This window comes from Monodelphis domestica, chromosome 6 (genome assembly GCF_027887165.1).
Source record: "Monodelphis domestica isolate mMonDom1 chromosome 6, mMonDom1.pri, whole genome shotgun sequence".
Lineage (NCBI taxonomy): Eukaryota > Metazoa > Chordata > Mammalia > Didelphimorphia > Didelphidae > Monodelphis > Monodelphis domestica.
Genome location: NC_077232.1, coordinates 103931143 through 103952840, shown reverse-complemented (window position 1 = coordinate 103952840; position 21698 = coordinate 103931143). Strand labels below are relative to the sequence as shown.

Sequence of the window (21698 nt, the reverse complement as noted above, 5' to 3'; positions counted from 1 at the left end):
GCTCCTGGTCATATTTTCAACCATCTCTAATACTCAATGTCTCTGTCTCTCAACTGGCTTGTCATTTACAATAAAGTATAATAAAATAATAAACATTTTCTAATGCTTTATTTTATAAAAGCATTTTATGTACTGTTTGATTTCTTTTTCTTAATAAAGCCCAGATATGAATATCATATTATCCCAATTTTATAGATGAGGAAATAGAATTGGCAAGATTTAATGATTTTTATAATTTTCACACAACTATTAAAGGTTAAAAGTGGGATTTCATTCCTTGTATCTTCTGCTGATCCTTTAACTATTTCCAAAAGCTTGTCACACTGATTACCTTCCCCCGCCTTGATTATTCCTTTAATTTTTTCAATCTACATTCCATATTTAGCATTTTTCAGAAATTTTATGTTTAAAGATCAACTATAAATAACTATTATTCAAATTTCTACTACTACCACTACTACTATTACTACTATCAATACCACTCCTTCTATTATTACAACTATTATTACCACTGCTCCTGCTACTACTACTACTGCTGCTACTATTACTGCTATTACTACTACTACCATTTCTACCACTATTGCTACCACTGGTATTACCACTACCACTACTGTTGTTGCTGCTGCTGCTGCTGCTACTGCTGCTGCTACTACTACTACTACTACTACTACTACTACTACTACTACTACTACTACTACTACTACTACTACTACTACTACTGCTACTACTACTACTACTACTACTACTACTACTACTACTACTACTACTACTACTACTATAACATTATCTTCTTCTTCTTCTTCTTCCCATTGCTCAGGCTGGAAGTGAAAAGGCAACTCATAGACCTGATTCCAATATCCTAATACTTTTTGGCAAAGAAGCTTTTATTTGGTCTCTTTTTCTAACCTTGGCTTTTTTGCTTACCCCTTTTTTCTGCCTCTGCCAAGGCAGCTTGGTGGTCCTCTGTATCATACTTGTGCTAATCTTAGTGAGGACAGATGATTAGAATTCTCCCTATCCCAACTTAGAACTCCCAAAACCAAAGTATTTATACCAGCCCTTCCAGTGGCATGGACTATAAGTGTATGGCATTATACCTGGCTACTCCTTAATGTTTTAGAAATATTTGGTGCTATTGACTAGTAATCTTGAAAGTTTTTGTTCTTTGACTTCTATGAAAACCACACTCTCATATCTTTATGATTATTCCTTTCTTGTGACCTTTGCTTCCCCTATTTCCTCAAATTCAATTTGTACATTTCCTGCAAGATTCAGTCCTCATCCAGCACCTACTCTTCCTCCCCTATATTTATCCTCCTTTTTAAAACTGTTATGTATATCCTTATTACTCCTAGATCTGAATGTCATATCCTGATCATTCATTCCAACTAGAGTTTCTACCACTACTTTCAAGGTATTTTCTAATGAATGTACACTGTTATTTCAATCCTATGTCTCTATGGTACTCTGTCTAAATGTTAATCTATTCACCTTAAGAGATTCCTTCTCCCCATCCTTTCTTCTGCATTTTTGCTAACTATCTCAACCTCTCAGTCATCTTTCATTATTTTCTACCTTTCACATTCAATCATTCACTAAGTCCTATCAATTTATATTTCAAAATGTCTTTCAGATTCATCATTTCTTTTCTATTCTCACTGCTATTATATGTGGGCCAATTCCTTATTATCTCATGCTGGCTTACTTTATCAACTCCAAACTCTTCTTTCTGTTTCTGGTCTCTTCAATCCATCATCCATACTCATGCCTTGTTATTCTTCTTAAAAGACAAATTTTACCATGTAATCCCCGTACCTAAAGATAATGTTTCCTAACTAATTATATTACAGCTAAAGTACTCAATCTTAATTTCAAGGTTCTAACAATCTTGTTTTACCTTCCCAACTCCATTTCTCACTATTATCCAAAATGAACACTTCACTCCATTTATAATCCTTTATGTATCCATCAAATAATGCTCATTCCCATCAGTGTCCTTGGTTCATTCCATTTTCTTTCTTGGATTGCTTCCTGTATATTTACTCACAATATTGATCTTAGATCTTATTCCCCTTTAAAAATTTGATTCATATACTATTTTATTCACTTTTAATTTTTGCCATACAAAATAATTATATACTGTTAAATTGTAGAAAGGTTCTATAACAGAAAGCATTTTATTATATAAATTATATAATCAAAAATATGTACAATTATCATTTGGTTCACTGATTATTTAATATGGGCAGATCTCATTTTCCTAACTAGATTATAAGATTTTAGGGTATTTAAACTAATTTTAACACTGTGTTATTCAGTAATATCTCTGAAAAGCTGTGCATTGATTTACTGATGTGGTGTCTTGAGGAAGAAGTATATTTTATTTGAGTTTTCAAAAAATTTTATCAAAATAATCAATTTATGAAAAAAAAACCCTTGAAATTTGTTATTTCATATCAAAACCAATCTATCTACCAAATGAAATCTTCAGTTTTCAATCAGTTTTGGATGGGGTCTTGTGGAGATGATGATTACTTGAGTTATTATAAATATTAAAGATAAAATATTTTTGGACACTGTGAAGATTAAATTAACTCTCCCTGCCCATTTTTAGATTTAATCACTAAAAGTGTAAACATCCCACTCACAATTGAGGGGAGAGGACTATGACCCACATGTGAAATTTTGGGTGATGAATCAGAATTGACTGACTGCCCCTTTGGTCCATCCTAAGCAAAGCTTTAGTCTATGATTTGTCCATGTAAAGTAGAGGAAGACACAGGAAGTGACACAAAGAAGCATCTTTAAAAGGAGTTACAATATCCTGTGAGGGGGAGTTCTTTGTGTTTGGGACTTCTGAGTGCCCTCATTCTTCAGAGTTCTGAGTTTGAGTTGGAGACTGATGAAGAATCTGGCGACTGGACCTGAGACCTTAGACTTGGTGATACTGTCCTTGAATCTCTCCCTTTGGACTAACATGTGGTAACTAAAAGAACTGACTCCTTTCCTGGATTTTCTGAAGAGACTAGTCTCAGGACAGACCTACCCTCTTGAGAAAGGCTCCCTGCATCCCCAGGTCCTCGGCTACAAGGGCCAAGGCCTCTCTGGCTATGGACTAAACTCCCCTGCCTGTTTTTGAGCCAGGGGACAGAGTAAAATACTTAGTGCTTAGGCTAGATATCTTACCCTATCCTCTCTCTGATTTTCTTACTTTCACTCTCTCTATATTTTGTAAATAAATTGTTAAATAAATTTCTTGGAATTAATTAAAATTCCTGGTGACCCTATTCTTAAATAATCCAGTCCAAGCTTTTATAAACCCCCCTCACATTTTATAGCCCTTTACAACACAGTTCTTCATTCTTTACTAGCTATTTGTTTAATACCACTCTGATATCAAAGTGTTCTTGAGTGATTTTATTGAATCTAAAATATACATATACAAAGATGGGGATAATTAATGCAAGGAGGGTTGTGAAAAGTTAGGTATGCTAATGTATTACTAATTGAGGAGTGAATCAGTACAACTTTTATTGAAATCAGTTTGAAATTATGCGAATAAAATTACTAAAATATACACATTCTTTGACCCAGAGATTCAATTACTAAGTTTAAATCTCAAAGAGGCCCTTGATAAAGAGGAAGTTTAGACCCCAACATATTCATATTATCACTTTCTCTGATAGCAAAGAAATGGGGGAAAAAAGTTGATGGCCACTTATTGGGAAATGGCTAAACAAATTATGATACATGAGTATTATTGAATATTATGGTGTTATAAGAAATGATGACCATGACAAATAGAGCAAATAATAGAAAGATCTACATAAAATAATGAAGTAAATAAACAGAGCCAATAAAGTAATGTACAGAACAAATATAACCATGCAGATGAAAAGAACAACCATATTTAAAAAATAAAAAATTAAGATTACAAAATTATAAAGAACAAGCATGAAAAAAGAAAAAGTGTGGCTCAGAAGAAGAGGGTCAAAAAAAAGATTTGAAGAGTCCATTACTATCCCTTTGTAGAGGTGGTAAATCCTTAAGTGTTGGAAATTGTACATAATATCAGACTTTTTCAATATATTAATTAGTTGTGCTGATTTCTTTTTTGTCTATTAAAAATAATAGTTGTTATATGGGATGGCTTTCTAAGAGAGGGAAGATGGATATCAGGGGAAATCATAGTGATGAGAAAAAGATGTAAAAAACTAATTTAAAAATAAAATTTACCTAAAAGGATAGCATATGTAATGTTTTGCTTGGATGGTAGTAGATTGTGAAATAGCACTGCTCTCAAAAAAAATCAACAAAGCTACTATGAAAAAATTGATTCAGGAGGAAATGAAAAATCACTAAGTTTCAGTAGTCCCTTCTCTTCATGTAACTCATCTCCTGCTAGTCCCTCATCATATTCCTTCTTAGACCGATATAAAGCATTATCCTCCCTTTGTTTTTAAAGTTGTAGACTCCTCCTCTACCCAGAGAAAGGATATAATTATTTTCTCTAAATGAAGATCTTCTTCTAGTTCCTTTTGGACCACAGTAAACAAACATTCTCTTCATGTTAAGAAGTTGGTGACAATTTGAAAGCAAGAGGTGATCCCTTGAATTTCCTTTTGGCACTGTACATTTCCCACAAGTAATCAAAACAAACGTGACCTGAACAATGAAGAAACAAAATAATAATAGGAAACATCAAATGACTTACATTTCAGTGATAGTTTCTGGTAGATTAGTGGGTATCTCAGGAAGCCCTTTTCCACGACAATCTACAATATTGTTGCTACAGGTACATGCAGCTGGACAATGTAACACACTGCAAGATGGAGTCATGAATGACTGGTGACCTAAAAATGAAATTGACAGTAACTGCTTTAACATCCAGTACGTTAAAAATCTAGAAACAAAGCCCTTACCACTCTTCTGCCTTGGAACCAATACACAGTACTGATTCCAAGACGAAAGGTAAGGGTTTTTATTAAAAAAAATCTAGAGACAAGTTCCATTCAAACAAGGATAACAGCTAGCAAAATAAAACTCTCCTTTGCCTCTTAAGTACACTGTTATCAAAAGTGCAGGGGCAATGTCTCATTTAAACTTTCTATTCCCTATCTGCCCAGGATTTAGTGCTTTGTATGGAGTATTTGTTTGAAGTGTTTGTTTTATTGTATTGTACTGAGGTTATACAGAAAATATGATTTATACTTATTTAAATTTTATTAATAGGTCATATTTTAAGTGAATTAATCTCAAATTCACATCTAAATTTCCAATAAAATAGCAAGCAATTTCAAAAGCAATGTAAATTAAATTTTTAGGTTTAATCCTAACTTTGCTTTCTTTCACATATGAATAGGTTAAGGACTTTCTACCTAGTTTCTGTGCTTAATTTTTTTTTCTTTTCTTCTGTTTAAAAAATTTGTAGGGGTAAAAGAAGTAGTAGACAGAACAGTATTCTAATTACATAACAGCCTGGTTATATGGATAGAAAAACCTGACTTAATGATTGCTTCCTAAATGTGGATTTAGAAGTCATACTATTAAATTGCATCATACTATTCTTCAAAATAATGACAGCAATAGGTAACTAAGTGTAGCTACAAATTTCGCCAGTCAAAAATGTGAAAACATAGAGATTTAGTCCATTATCATTAGCAATTTAATTTCCATCTTGTTCCTGTGCTGGAAGAGATCGATGGTTATAAAGCACTATCATTTTCTCATCTTCTCATAATATATGTAAAGTAATTCATCTTATTTACCAGATGTGATGTAATTACATTGGTAATAGAGGCAACTCTTTTATACCCAGTTTTTCTTATTGAGTAGTAAAGTTCCCCAAATAGGTTTAAGAAATAGAGATGGTTATTGAAGCAGATCAGAGATAATCAGCATGGCTACCTACAGTGAAAATGGCCCCTGGGGTGATGAAGCAATGGGTAGTGATTGCTGGACATTTACTATTTGTGATCATTTTAAACAATCTATACATTTTCACACACAATATATACACACATATAGTCTAAGTGTTTTTTAAAAAGAGAGAGAACTTGCCTTCTTCCTCATCTAGGAAAAAAAGGAAGGAAAAAAGTGGAAAGAAAGAAAAAGTGGTTAGTAAAGGTTAGTCATTTCATTATTTAATTGCAATAAATAATCAGATGAATTAAAACATACCACAGGCATTTTAGCAAGTTTTCTTTGAGCTTATGCAAAGAACTGGAAAATGCATGCACACTAAAATAAAAAAATGACATCATAGTATAGTGGAAGGGCAGTGGACTTGGACAGGAAGATCTGGTTCAAACTTGTCTCAGACACTTACTATTTGTATAACCCCACAGAAGGTTTCCAATCTCTTTGTACTCCAGTTTCCTCATCCACAAAATGAAGGAACTGAACTACAACTTCCAATAACTTCTAGCTCCAAATCTATGATCCTATTAAAATAGAAAACTGAACCAGCCCATAATTTCCTGCTATAAAATAAATCATTTGGTATATAGTGATAGGAATTTTTAAATCATTTAAAGATATCATTAGATATGCATGTCTTATAAAAGAAACAAACATATATATATATGTCATCTTTCACATATATTTGTGTGTATTAGATATTTAAAACTAGATAAAACACAAATTTAAAACTTTTATCACTGTCTCATCATTTATTTTAAGTGGAATATTCCATCCTGACTGAGGCTATGTTCAACGGGAATGAAAAGAGTTTTGCTCTTTAAAAACTGTGTTTGAATTTCCATACACCATGCATTTTATGGTAGGGTTCTAGGATTAGCCAACACTTTCATTATGCAACATCCATTATCCAGGCATCAAGTCTTCCTTAAATTAAAAATTGGCTACTCTCAGCAGCTGAAATGCAAGCACAATCATAATCCATGAATTATCTCATTCACCCCCCCCCATTCTGGATAGCAGTTATATTCCATTTTAAACATACATACAAATATGAATCATTTGCATGTTTTGTAATGGCAAAACATCATAACGTTTCTTAGAGTTCACTAATATCATCCAAGAGAATGCATCTGAAAATCAGAGAGAGATTAGTGCATAAATCCACATTAGTGATATCCATTAAATTTCTTAAAAAGAATGCATTAGAGACAGAATTTACTTGCAAAATTATTTTAAGGATTCATTAGAAACAGAGTTTGCTTGCAAAATCACATGCAAGTAGCAAAACAATTTTTCTCCCTTACCACTGCAGACAAATTCACGTTTCTGAACTTCAGCTACATTATGACCTTTCAGGTGGGATGGACCCATACACTGAGTGTAGAGGCCAACCCGAGGTCTTTGACGAAGCCAATCAGACAGCCAGGCCAGATGGCAGTCACAGTAGAGATTGTTGGAGTGAAGTCGACTAATGAATGAAAGAAAACAAGTCAATATGTTTAAATTATATAGAAAACAAAAGATTACTGTTTCAATGACATTGAAGATTTATTAATAATAAGCTTTTAATGAAAATCAATTTTTCAAAATTTCATTGCAAGTTAAGAGACCTTGCCTTGCTTGGCTTTATTTATTAGCATGTCAGTGTATAAAAACAGGCAAGTCAAACTCTAATTAGTTTAATTTTTTAAAAATGGTTTGCCAATAGAATATTAATTTTCTCTAGTTTCTTCCCCCTTCCTTCAAGATACACTAAACAAATATACAAGAACCTGAAAACAGTGGTGGAATTCTTTAGCTTGGGACTTTTAAAAGAGGGAAGAGAGAGAAGTATATAAAATAAATTGCTCTACAATGGTAACATACTGACAGCAAGGGGAAGAAAGGTTAATAAAAGATTTGGCTTCCAATTAGAAATATCAGTGAGACTTTCCATTATTAGTCTCTATAGAAACTGCATACAAAATCCTTTTAGCAGGTCACATGCATTTTTCTGCTGAACAAGACAGAATAATAATTCAATATGAAACACTTCTTTCTCGTCCCTTTTCTGATTTCCTTCCTTTTTGTTTAATCATAGAAAAGGGGATTAGCTTGCTCTTGGCTCTTGGGGATCCATACTCAAAGCAGTGTCTGAAATTCAAAGACACAAATGGCAGCCAATGAAGGAATTAAGTAAGTTGCTTCTCTGTTGGCAGAGAGCTACCCAAGATCATGGCTCCTTTCCAAGTGGCAAAAAGCACTCTGCCATTAATAAAATATAAGACAAATGTATTCATTAAATTAGGTAAATTACTTCAAACTGGCTTTTATGTTTTCTCAAACTAAAGCAAAAGGCATCCCAAGCTATAAATCACACCCTTGTTTCCAGAATCATCCATGACAGAGCAATGTCATTTTAGAACTATTTTGCTGATGTATTCAATCCTAACTGAATAATTGTAATGCATTTTAAAATATGGAACTCAGTCCAGAAAGTTAATTTGACCACAAGATGGCATTTTTAAATGACATTAATACTTTAGAATGATAAACCAACCAAAGCAGAGAAATTTAAATTTAAGGAAGATTGCTTTTAGTCCTACTGGAAGTTAGGAATGCTAGCACGTACAGTACAATACATAGACTTCTACTAAAGAGAAGGAATTCTATCATAAAATTACTGACACTGAGATAACTTTTGTACCTTTTCCCTTTGAGTTCTCGGTGTCACATTTTTGAAACCCAAAAGTTTATTCTCCAGGTTGAGAAATCTATTTCTGAATCATTCTTGCCAAAAATCAAATTATAATAACTTGATATGCACCTATTGATTTTTTAAGTGAGTACACCATGTAAAAAATATTTATCTAATAGATTCCAATGATTTTCAGGCAGAAAGATAGGCAATAATATAAAAATCTCAAAGAATCTTTATTATATAGCTTTTAAAAGCATAATTGCAATGTGGATTCATCATCAAAACAATTATTCCATTTGAATCCTTGAATGACAGGACCCAAAGAGACCCCAGAAGTAATAATAGTTGATACTGATATTTAGTGCTTTATGTTTGGGCAAGGCGCTTTACAATGACCTTATTTGAGCTTCACAGCAACCTTTCAAGAAAGGCACGCCGGATACTGGTATCCCCATTCTACTGATGAGGAAACAGACTAAGAGATTAAGTGGCCAAATGATTTGGCCATGGTCAGAGCACTAGCGAACATCTGAGACAATATTTGAACTCCAGACTCTCCTCACTATGTAAGCCCTTTGACTCTTTGGACTATACTTTGTGGCCATTCAATTCTACCAAAAATTTAGCCTCATCTTTTCATTTTCTAGACAAGGATACTACAACTTAAAGATGTCAAATGGCTAGTAAGTGGCTGAGCTTGTATTTACATCTAGGTTTCCTGCCTAAGACTGCATTATTCTTTTATTAAGCTATATTTGATCAAATAAGGAAAACAATACATTAATTCTATAAAAATATAATACACATCATACAAATTAATTGTTTAGTTAGTACTAATGTGGTGGCTTTTTGTAGAATAGTCCAGGTTAAACATATCAGCTTATTTTAAAAGTTCTGTATATAAAGATGAAGGATCACACCTCTGGGAGATGATAATAGCATAGACTATTAAAAAAGTTGTTTATGAATTTAAAAATAATCTCATCCCAGACAATAAAATTAATACTAATAAATCAAAAAGGTACCTAATTTAATATATGATTCATTTGTGCAAACCTTTTAAGTATGTACTCTCTCATCTTATCTCTAAATGTATATCAATAGGAAATTTAAAATATCCCTTTGGGAGGCATATAATTGCACTTAAAAAAAAAGAAATAAAAGCTTCTGGTAATGTTGTCATGAAGCTGGTTTTTTTCCCCCCAAAATACTGCTTTTTTAGGTCAAGATAATTTTGAGACTTCTAAGATCATAAATTTAATATTAGAAGAGATCTCAGAACTAATCTAGTCCAATGCCTTAATTTTACACATAAGTCAACTAAAGACTGAGAAATGTAGTGACTTATGAAGGACAAACAGTAAAGCTAGAATTCAAATCAGCATGTTCTGATTGCATATATAGGTTTTCTTTTCACAGAACCAAATTAAGTAGTCAATGCCTAGTTTTAGGATACCTTTCTCTTCGAAATGTAAGAAAGACTAATCACATCTTTGGAGATATTTTTCAATTAACCTGGAAGGTACTTTAATGTCCAGGCTATAAGTCTTAAAAAGGTTTTAAAAAATACACACATCCATAGTGCCAACACAACCTCACTTATAAGCACTGAAGGGATATGCACTTAATTTTATGTCACAAAGAATGTTGAAGGGTTAATTAGATTTGATTAGGACTACTTGCAGTATGGTAATAAAATCATAAAGATTTCTCATTCATCATTTATGACAGTCAATCAAAAAATCTTCCATTTCTTAATGAAACGTGACCTGTACAAGAGTTTAAAATAAACCATTTCTCTCCTTTTCTCTGAAACCTCTATTTTAAAATAAAACTTTCAAATTTAGAGAACTTAGCCCTTATTCTACTACCTCCTCTTACATTAGATACATACCCATACACAAAAAGGTATATTTTCTATAATAGTACACTAGAACCAAAAATAGACTTCTTTATAGATCATATTGACATGCAGTTTTAGTGGCTACTTACAAAGTTCTAAGTTTTGGCATATGGTTGAAACTTGCCACTGATAGTCTAGTAATGTTGTTATTGTTGAGAGTGCTGGAAAACATGAAGAAATAAATTAGATCATTTCAGAAACAGAGGTATACATATGAACATATTTCCAAGGGAAGCCTTAAAAATACATCTATGACAGCCAAGTTTCCTGAAGATACATAAACTATATTATAAGCAAGCTGGTCAGTTTTGAAAATACATTATCAACATATACTCTGAACTATTAAATACCCATTTCAATTAAACCTGCAAACAAGTATGAATATAGGATCTTATGAATATACACGTCTCTGGGTACATGCATACGTATGCTTTGGAGTTTCATTGCAGGTGCAAATATGTTGAAGATAGTGAAGGTCACAATACTAGACTAGAAAAAGACATAACTAAATACTCTTTGACTTGAGAGAGTTTTTAAGCTAATGGGGACACTAACCATTTAAAAATGAGTGATAAATTTGTTGGAGCAGCAATTATACATATATGAACACACATTCACTATCTTCATCATATTTGCACCTGCAATGAAACTCAACAGCATACGTATGCACATACCCAGAGATATGTAATGAGACATGCATTTGTTGAAAATTTCTGGAAAACATTATGGAATTCTATTAGTTAGGACAATAAAATATATGAAACCTTTGACTCAACAATTCCACTGCAAGACATCCACAGGAGGTCGAAAACAGAGAGGGAAAGGTTATATATTTTGGAAACTATTTGCACATGCACATCATGCTTATACACACATGCACAAAGATATATATTCATACATATATGTACATGGGCCTTATTGCTATGCATTAGCATGTATATAAATGTGTATTAATGTATAAGTGTATATAGAGTATTATATGTTAGATTTTGTGCAGTTGCAAAAAATTGGAAAATGGTTTGTATCCATTACATGAATCAGAGAATAGTTGATGACTTGTGATATCCGAATGCAATGGAATATTTTTTAACTATAAGAAATGAAAAAGAGGAAAACTGCAGAGAAATTTGGCCAGACTTACATGAAATGCTACAGAGGCAAGAATGTAGAATCAGGAAAATAATTCACACAGTGACTAAAATATTATAAAGGAAACCAACACGGAAAAACTCATCAGCGCAGAGACCGATCAAGAATTTAAAGGAATCATTGTAAAGTATGACTGTTGTCTCTGGGCCAAAGAGTTGAACATAGGTGTGAAATAAGGATACGCTGTTAATCATTGCTGAAATGCTGATCAATTTGCTCTGCTTTAAATGGACTTCTTTGTTACAAGGAAAGGTGCTACTAAGATAGGGTGGGAATTAGGGTGGCGGTCCTTTTGGAATGACAGCAATTAAAAAAAAAGATTATCAATACTATGTATTAATGAATATAAGAAAGTGAAAAATGAGCAAAAAGTATCAATTAAAGTCTCATTTACATTTACTTTTCAATGGCTGCCATTTTTTTTTGTGTGTGTCTAAGGAAAGATGTTTGAACTTATTTAAAGGTATTGGCTTTCAATATAACGCTTACCCAAAATGTAAAATTTCCATCAATACCATTATGTATTGGCTACTATAATTAAGTCATATGGCTTTAAACTTCAAATGTTTACAATTTCTGATGATGGGTATACCAAAAAAAAGACTCTCTAAAGATCTTGATTGTTTCTTGCTGTGCAAATAGACTCCTATTCAATTTTTTTAACAGTCAATCTTTTTTTTTTAACCCTTATCTTCCCTCTTAGAATAAACAATGCATATTTGTTTGAAGACAGAAGACATGTAATGTCTAGGCAGTGGGGGTTAAGTGACTTGCCCAGGGTCACACAGCTAGGAAGCATCTGAGGCCAGATTTGAATCTCGGATGTCCCATCTCTAGACTGGCTCTCAATCTACTGAGTCACTCCATTGACTTAAAATATTAACATTTATAGTAATTAATGCTTGACTTATGGGATAAAATGAAATTATATTTCTATAAATCTTTGCTAAAGTTTTCTATTGTTTTAGCAGATCCTAAAGTAGTTTGTTTTCTCTATGAAGTGGGCTGCTGCTACCATACTAATGGAGATGGAGGTGGTGCTAATGGTGAGCAAGATTTGTGGTACCAAACATAGGAAGGGTGGGCGGGCACGGGAATTGTAATAGTAGAATTAAGGTCAATAGTTGCTCTAATAATACAGTTTCTGGTCCTATATTGCTGTTTCCCCTATATATATATATATATATATATATATATATATATATGTGTGTGTGTGTGTGTGTGTGTGTGTGTGTTTGAGTTCTTATAGGTATAATTCCCATATATACTGTATATTCATTTCTTATACTGCTCTCTTTTTGCTTCTCCAATAAATTTATCACTAATTTTTAAATGGTTAGTGTCCCCATTAGCCTAAAAACTCTCTCAAGTCAAGGAGTATTTAGTCATGTCTTTTTCTAGTTTAGTGTTGTAACTTGTTGGGGGAGCAAATATTTTGTTAAAAAATGGCTTAAATCAAACAAATGTGAGTTAAATACTTTCTGGAAGCTCTCAATAAAGATCTTCCTCTACCACTGCAGTCTGATAACTTCTCTGCAACTTAAAGTCTTTGAAAATTACCTGGGCCACTGAGAAATGAAGAGCTCACTCTAGTTCACTTGTTTTTTCTGTCTACGAGGTCAGCTCTCTAGAAAGTACCCCATTTTGCCTCTCCTACAATATCTTTTTGGGAAGTTTCTGAGTTGATTAAATAACTTTTCTTCACACTTTGAAAATCTGAGGTACTTTAACAAAATTAATGTTTTCAGTTAGCAATTAATATATTAAAATAAAATTCTGGGAACATAATTGGTAAATTGTCAGTATGAATTAGACACTACTAATTTTGATGGGTTATCTCTGTTCCCTTATCATTAACAAGCAAATTAAAGTATTTCACAAATGTTTTCTGATGATGAAAGTTGGGGAACATCAATTTGAAGATAATCCTTAAAATTCCACTTTAATTAAGAAGTAACCAATATATGTTGCTTTGGAGGTTATGATTACTATTGGTATTCTATAAAATTTTGTTTGTGCTAATAATTAGTAAGATGAACATTACTTATAATCAATGAAAGTAATTATGAAGAATCCAGCTCACATTCATGTAGAACTTTAATACTTTTCAAAATCCCTGTCCTTAAAGCAATAGGCAGATAAGACAATTATATGCAATTATCGTTATTATTAAACCTATTTTGCAGGTGAGGTAAATGAGGCTCAAAAAGGTTAAATAGCATGACAAAGTTCAAACATTTAGTGGCAGATTTGTTTCACAATTCTTTGTAAATTTGAAAAGTTGATTTTTAGCTTTCTATCCCAAATTTCCAGGAACTATCCAACATAAAAGAGAACTCATGTATATTTTCCATTTTGTTTAACAGTAAATTCCAAACTCATTTACTTTAAGTTGAAATCAAAATTATGTTACTTATATTTTATTTCCCCTTAAAATTGGTTAATTTTTGATAAGATATTTAAACAATATACTGATAATATAATCAGTGTTTAGATTAGATTCTCTCAATGAAAACAATATATCAGAAGCAAAATTGTGGTAGTTTTGAGAGTAATATTATTCTTAGGAAGGCAACATCTGTGACAATATATAGTTTTTAATATTTTATTTTTCCCAATAAGGATAGACAATCTGGCAAATGATTCCTAGGATCTCTTCAGTATGAGGACACCTTACAAAGGTATGGATCACAAAGTCTTATTAAAAATGTACTTTTTCCCTGAAATCAAGACAAGCCTAGAAAATCTGTTATCTGTAGTTATCCACAGAATGTTTAAATAAGACATGTGAATAACTCAGAGATTATTGGTCATGTGGCTAGGTATAAAGCAATTACTAAGGAAAATACTTGTGATTAATAGTTAGGATTCTGATGCTTAATTCCCAAAAGTTTGTTGCCAACCATAAGCTGTAATTCAGCAGATGCTCTTATATGGACATTTCATTTTCGAAGACAGTCCAGATGAAGCAAGCCTAATTTTTATACTTTGCTGTCCAATCTCTTCATAATGACATTTCTAAGATGGAGATCATTTACAAGAAAAATGAATAAATAAATTTATTTTTTGAAGATTTCTTAACATCTCTACAACAATGTTTCTTTCCCAATCATAGTGCCCCAAGACATCATTATACAATGAAATATTCAGCAGTAAATCAAAGTTTCTTGAGAAACTTCTACTCTATTCTAACATCTATATCTGCATCACTTCATGTACCATTTATCATCAATAACTTGTAGTAAAAATAATCACACCCTTCTCCTTATTCTTTTGTAGCTTGCCAAAACAAATTCCCAATTCAAAAAGTGTACTGGAGTAGGAAAAAAGGTTAAAAACATAACTTCAAACTTGCTGATTCTATGTATAACACATTTTTCTAGAATTACAAGAGGAAGTTGGGAAATAGCAACTACCTTCTGCAGTTCTGATGTGAAGTTCAATGAATACAAAAATTTCAATTTCCACACAGAAACTTATGATCCCCCTTCTATATAAATTTCATTGCCTATGTTTTGACTTACTTTTGGTTTATATAAATGTATATAAATATATAAATGATAGCACTTTCTATTCTTTTAATTATCCCAATCCAATTCCTATCTCATGAGATCATAAGATCACAAATTCAAGCTGGAAGGAACCCAAGAGGCAATCAGGTGCAAAATTCTTATTTTTAAGGTGAGGAAACTAAGTTCCATGGAGGTTAAGTGATTTGCAAAAAATAATGTAGCAGAATCCCAGACCTCTGTCTCCAGAATTACTGCTTTTTTCTAGTTGTATCATTCCATTAAATAATATAAGTTTTTAATGTCTTTTACTATAAACAAGTTGATATAAACCAGGTTTTTTTATTATGATAATAAATTCAGATAAAATAACTATAGGTATGAAATCCTGGTTAAATTAAGATTCTGTTTATTATGTTATGTTTATTATTTTCATTTGTTATTATAATTAATATAAACAATTCTGCATTAAAGTTTAAGGAAAAGAGGAAGTCGTAGCTACACAGTATAATTCACAGAGTTGCCAGTATCCTTCATTATGGTTCACTTAAAAATTATATATATATTTTGAATATACAAAAACCACTGAATTTGAGGAATAGATTGGAGAATCTCTAGATATTGTTGACTTGTAGTGTGACATTCTCATAAAGATTGTTACTTAATTTGGAAGAATTTTATAAAGCTAAATGCAAAAAGAAAATGTCACAATAATTTTGATTTCACAGAATGGACACCTTGGAATTCTTTACTTGTTGGTGAAAATTATATGTAGATCATGAAACATCTTGGGAGGGAAATAGACAAGAGTTACATAGGAGGAGAAGGTATAGAAGAATTGTGATATGAGGTATAGAAGGAGTCCTCATATTGAAGATATCACAAATTGATCCAAGCATTAAGTAGAGATATATGCGCGCAAGTATGTACAATATTATCGATATACTGAAAGTTCATTTTGTTAAGCAAACTTTCACTCTTCATTTCCAGTAATTAGCTATCTTTCCTAGAACATACGCTGAAATTCTATCATTTGTGTTAATCAAGTTTTTCTATGTAGAATAGCTATTTAGATCATCTACTACCATGCCAAACAAAACATGTTAAATAAATGTGCTATCAATAATCAGCTTTTCAAAGTTACATTTCCAAACTTTAGAAATCTAGATATACCTAATAATGAAACTGCATGATTACAATAATTAGGGGGAAAGGGTTATTTAACATTGCAAATGAATTTATATTTAGCATCTAAGAATATATATATTTAAAATAGCTAGCCAATTAGCATGCTTGCATGAAAATTAACTTGAAATAATTTTGATTTTCTTTCAGGGGTCTCAGTTGTAAAACTAAATGACATCATACATATACATATGTGTGTATGCACACACATACAAATATACTCTTACTTTAAGGCACAAAGTTAATTAGTTTGTCTCTCTTTTGGACACAATGATATTGCTATAGATCACAGCTGCACTTCAAGAAAGCTGGCTCTGAAGCATCACCAGGAATATTATCACAGCAATGCTATTTTTACATGTTGTCAAATAGTTTTTCTGTAAACTCTAATTCAGAAAGTATGCTAGAACAAAAGTAGAGTAAATGAAATGTAAATCATGACTTTGTTGGATCTGTTTCTTGGTGGTAAAGTTACAGTGCTTCTCAGGATTAAAAAAAAAAGTTTCCAAAAACATAACCAAAGGACATAGAACACCTTAAGTGATTAAGGAACAATAAATATCTCCATCATTAATGATTTCCTTATCAACAATATATTCTTACCTAAAGGCTTTTTGAAAAATCTACTAACAGTTGGTAACTTAAATGATTCTGTTAGTTTATATAAAGGGTTGAAATCAGATTAAATGGGAGAAAGTACAAAATATACTACAAGTAGGGCACTGACACTAAGCAGAAATCCACTACTGCTGAATCAATTTATTTGACTGACCACATTCTGTTCCCTGAACTCAATTTATAAACTAGTCAGGAGGGTTTTCTGAATTCTGGATAAATTCCAATGAAAAGACTGAAAAATTCAAAGCCTCTTTTTGATTTTCTGACTATTTTGTTTGGTCTGAGGATGATTTAAAACACAAGGGAATGCTTTGCTTGGAAGGAGCAAAATTCTTTTGACTTTCTTGAATGTAAAAAATAACCAGACTGTCAGGCTGGTAGGGAAAAAAAAATTCCTGGAATGTAAAAGAGGCTTCAAAACTTTGATTATTATAATTTCATTTTCAATGAAGTTACCATTTTGAGGTGAGGGGTTGAGACTATGCATTACTCAGTTACTTTAACCTGTTTTGCCAGACATTTAAAAAAAATAAATAAAAAAGACCACATTAGAAGATCAGTTTGTGTGTATTTTCCACTTCAATACTAGTTACGCAGTCCTTAAAAGCAAACTAATTGGATAGTTTAAAAATAATGGAATTTATCTAAACAATAACTCTGAAAATATGAAAAAAATACTTTGCTGAAAATGGCATTTTTCCTTAGAAGAAAAAGTTATCACACTGCACAATAACACACCATAACATAGACAATGGAACACTTTGCTATAAAAATGGCATACTTTGTAAATTTTTTATCCATTTTGTGTAAATTGCATTCATTTTTGTATTCACCAATTCTATTCCATTATCACTTTATCTTGCTATATGAAGGAATATTTTCTGGGCAGATTCTGGTGTATCTTGGTGCATTTCTGCAAATATACAGACAAATGCCTATTTTGTCAATACCAATATTTTTGTGTATTTTTCAGCGGGTCATTGTTTTATTTAAGGTGTCCCTTCACTAGGCCATTTTAAAATAAGGAATTCTGCTCAGAGAAAAGCTTTTACATTAGAACTCCCTAGATAGAAAGCTTCTCTTAAGAGTAAGAGGTATAAGCAGTACTTACAGCACTTCCAGGTCCCGGAGAGCCCTAAATGCCCCATCTTCAATACAGCTGATCTGGTTGTAATCCAGTTGCCTGTTAAACAGATTAGGAGGATATACGTAAAAGGGAAGAAACACTGGCAGGGTTCTGCCTAAGAAAATGTCCTCAAGGATCTATGAATCTAGGCCTCCCTAACTAAAACGCTTTCCCAAATAAACTCATCTGCTTAAGAATGTCACACGCCATTCTGGCCTTGATGCCGCCACTGAAATCTCTTTTTGTTCTGAACTGTCTGTGCAAACAGCAGCCTTGGGAAAGCTCCAGTAAATAATAACTCCACCTTATATTAAATGCCATAGGAATGCAATTTCATTACATCAAGAAAAGCTATCCATTAAAAGCTCTCAGCTTCATCTTGCTGAAACAATTTCATTAAGGTAAAGGACTGTAAATCACTTAATGTCACATGCATCCCCTCAGTGACCTAACAGAATCCATTTATCAGAGAAGCCCAGCTGCATGTTAATTTCACTATCCTTGGCAAGAAAGAGCAAGAATACTCAGAGTTTTCTTAAAAAAAAAAAAACTATTTCCTTCTAGAACTCCAAATCCAGAAGTAGAAGAATCCTTCACACATACACCTTCCCTCCCTCTAAATAATATAGTTTAGAAAGCGTGTCCTTATTTTATATGAAATTTGATTCTTCTCTTAAATTGAATCTTTCATAATTGTCTGCATGTGTTTGAATTCTCTAACTTAAAAGAATATAAAATAGAGAACCCATAATATATTTCATTTATCTTTGTGATTAAGGTTTGAAAGAATAATTTCCTCCATTGGAAACTGCTTCATTTACATATTTACATGCTGAATATCACATGCTGAATATTCTACATGAAGATGGCTAAAATATATTTTATATACATATAATTCAGCAAACTAAAAACTTAAATATAAATTTTATTTAAATATAAATAAAAAATAAATATAACATTTTATTCAAAATATAAGCTCTTTCCCTATTGAAGAAAGTTTTTTTGAACTGAATACAAAATAAAAGAATAATTCATGCTCAATAATTTTGAAGCCTCCTTTTCCTTTTTTTCCCCCTTTTTGAATTAACAAGATTTACTTGTACATGAATACGAATCCACTTTGTTGAAATAAACAATCAAGAACCAACATGATCTTCACTGTGAACAACCACTTCTTCAGGAGGGGAACCTCAGGGGCTGTTGCTTAAAGCAGGTGATTAGTAGGTGCTGAAAGTTATTATTATCCCAGAAAAGCAAGTATTTCAATGCTTCCCTTGTAGCAGTAGCAAAATGTTACTGTACTAATACCAAAAAAAAAACCATCAGCTTTCAAAGTATAGATGAGTAAATGCCATTGTACAGTACTATGAATATTGCCATAATACAAATACACTTGCCCTTCATGTTTTTAATTCTGTGTTAGGCATGGGAGTTAATGCACCAACTTGAGAGCTATTCTTGAAGTATTGTTAAGCATATGACTGCAGGCTAAGTGCTTTCCTCATTAAAACACTACACACCAGAACAATAATTTAAGCTAGTGATTCCTCAGAATTTGTCTTTAAATTTCTTGCTTTGTAAATCTTATGCTTGTCTGGCTGCCTGCCTATCTATCTATCTATCTATCTATCTATCTATCTATCTATCTATCTATCTATCTATCCCTCTGTCTGTCTGTTTTCTTCTGTCTACCCATCTACTCATCTCTCTCTCTCTCTCTCTCTCTCTCTGTCTGTCTGTTTTCATCTATCTACCCATCAACCCATCTGTCTACCTACCTCCCTACCTCTCTCTCTCTCTCTCTCTGTCTCTCTGTCTGTCTCTGTCTCTGTCTCTCTCTCTCTTCATCTATCCATCTATCTGTTTTTGTCTGTCTACCCATCAACCCAACTGTCTACCTACATATCTATCTATCCATCTGTCTTCCTGTTTGTCTGTCTGCATGTCTGTCTATTTACACACATACATATATAGAAATTAGAAATGGCTTTTTTATACATACACATGTATGTATACATACACACACACATATAGGGATGTCAAATTCAAATAGTAATGGGAGCCAATAAACTGTACATAAAGATTCCTGTGGGCCATATATTGACTTATCTTTAAAATTTAATATTATCAGGGTTAGCTAGGTCTGAAATTAGGAGTATCTGGGTTCAAATCTGACCTCAGACATTTATTTCCTTGCTGTATGAGCCTGGGTCTGTCATGTAACCCTGTTAGCTTAGCTCTTGCTTACTGTCTTAAAGTTGTTAATAGAACAGAAAGGATGGGAATGATACTCAGGAGGCATAGTTTAAGTTATTTTATAGAAAAAGGCTATCTAAAATAAGATCTTTTACTTAATATCATATCAGGCACCAGCATTGTTCCTTATGTGGAATTCTTGAAGAAGAAGGTTTATATTTTCCAAATTGCCTTAAAGAGATTTGAGGCAATTCTGGAGCCTCAACATCAAAAGCCAAAGTTTGTATTCTTGAGTCTCTCTTGTTTTTTTTTACAGATTAATCTCATTTAACAATTAAGTTAATAGCCTTTTTTAAGAGTGCTAAAATATATCCATAGTACCATTCTCTAACCTCTAGCACAATTTATCAAAGCCATTTAAATTAGTACAATGGCTTGAAATGTTACCCTTGACACAGTACAAAAGAGAAATTGTTTCCAGACAAATTGGCAAAATCTTTTAATGCCATCAAATTTGCCTAATGCAGTCAGCCTGCAGGTTAACCTGTAAAAGGGTGAGCCTTGTGTTTGCCCATATCTTATTATCCTTAGCTGTCAATGTATAAATCAGTGCTGACGCAGCTTCTTTTAAATCATCCAGACTATACACAGAGGAAAAGCTTCATTCAGCATGAGGGAAAGCACTGAAGCAAATCTTGTCCTACAAGAAATAACTGAAAGGCAGATAACTTCTCTTCAATGGGCACAAGTTGAGGATGTTGAGAAAAATATTTTCTTGTTGTTATCTTTAACAATATCTGTGTTTGCACAATATTTGTTCCTATTTGTTCCTTTAGGACACTACTAATAATGTAAATATTTTCATAGGCAAAATCACTAAGATATTATGGTCTTATAGTGATATTGTGAATACAGTGTTGTCTTACCCATTTCTCTGGAAATGATGCTCCTTTAAAACCATTTTGCAACTAGCAGAACAAACTAAAACAAACTTCATAAATCATATAAGGTTTGGGATTCAGTATACCATAGTTCAAGGAGAGCATCCCCAATAAGCTCCTCTATATCTATATGTCCATGACATCTCTAAATACTTCTTTTATAGAATGCCCCCATCTATTCTTTGTTGGTGCTGGTGGCTCTGACAGACCCCAATAGCATCCTCCCACCAAGACCAATACCAACTCCAGACAGCTAGTGTTCTGCTCATTAACTCCCTACATCTAAAAAGGATATAAACAAGCTATTAATGCTTGTTGACTGACTTAATAAACTTGAGTATAAATAAGATTCTTTGCATTTAGACCTGTTGGCTCTTAAATGTGGTGCAAGATATCCTTATCATATTACATCATATCACAAAATCAAATATCAAAGATCATGGATTTAGATGTGGGAGAGGTTTTAGGG

General features: G+C 32.5%; 1 protein-coding gene across 4 annotated transcripts in view; it reads right to left on the bottom strand.

Moving 5' to 3' along the window:
• SLIT2 (slit guidance ligand 2) overlaps window positions 1-21698 on the bottom strand; it is a 392002-nt gene that overhangs the window by 144025 nt on the left and 226279 nt on the right. For all 4 annotated transcript variants that reach the window (XM_007496674.3, XM_001368444.5, XM_056802468.1 and 1 more), the window contains exons 6-9: window positions 18078-18149; window positions 10595-10666; window positions 7227-7390; window positions 4715-4853 (exon numbers count right to left, since the gene is read on the bottom strand). In XM_007496674.3, the coding sequence (XP_007496736.1) occupies window positions 4715-4853; window positions 7227-7390; window positions 10595-10666; window positions 18078-18149 (447 nt within the window). The remainder of the gene's footprint in view (window positions 1-4714; window positions 4854-7226; window positions 7391-10594; window positions 10667-18077; window positions 18150-21698) is intronic.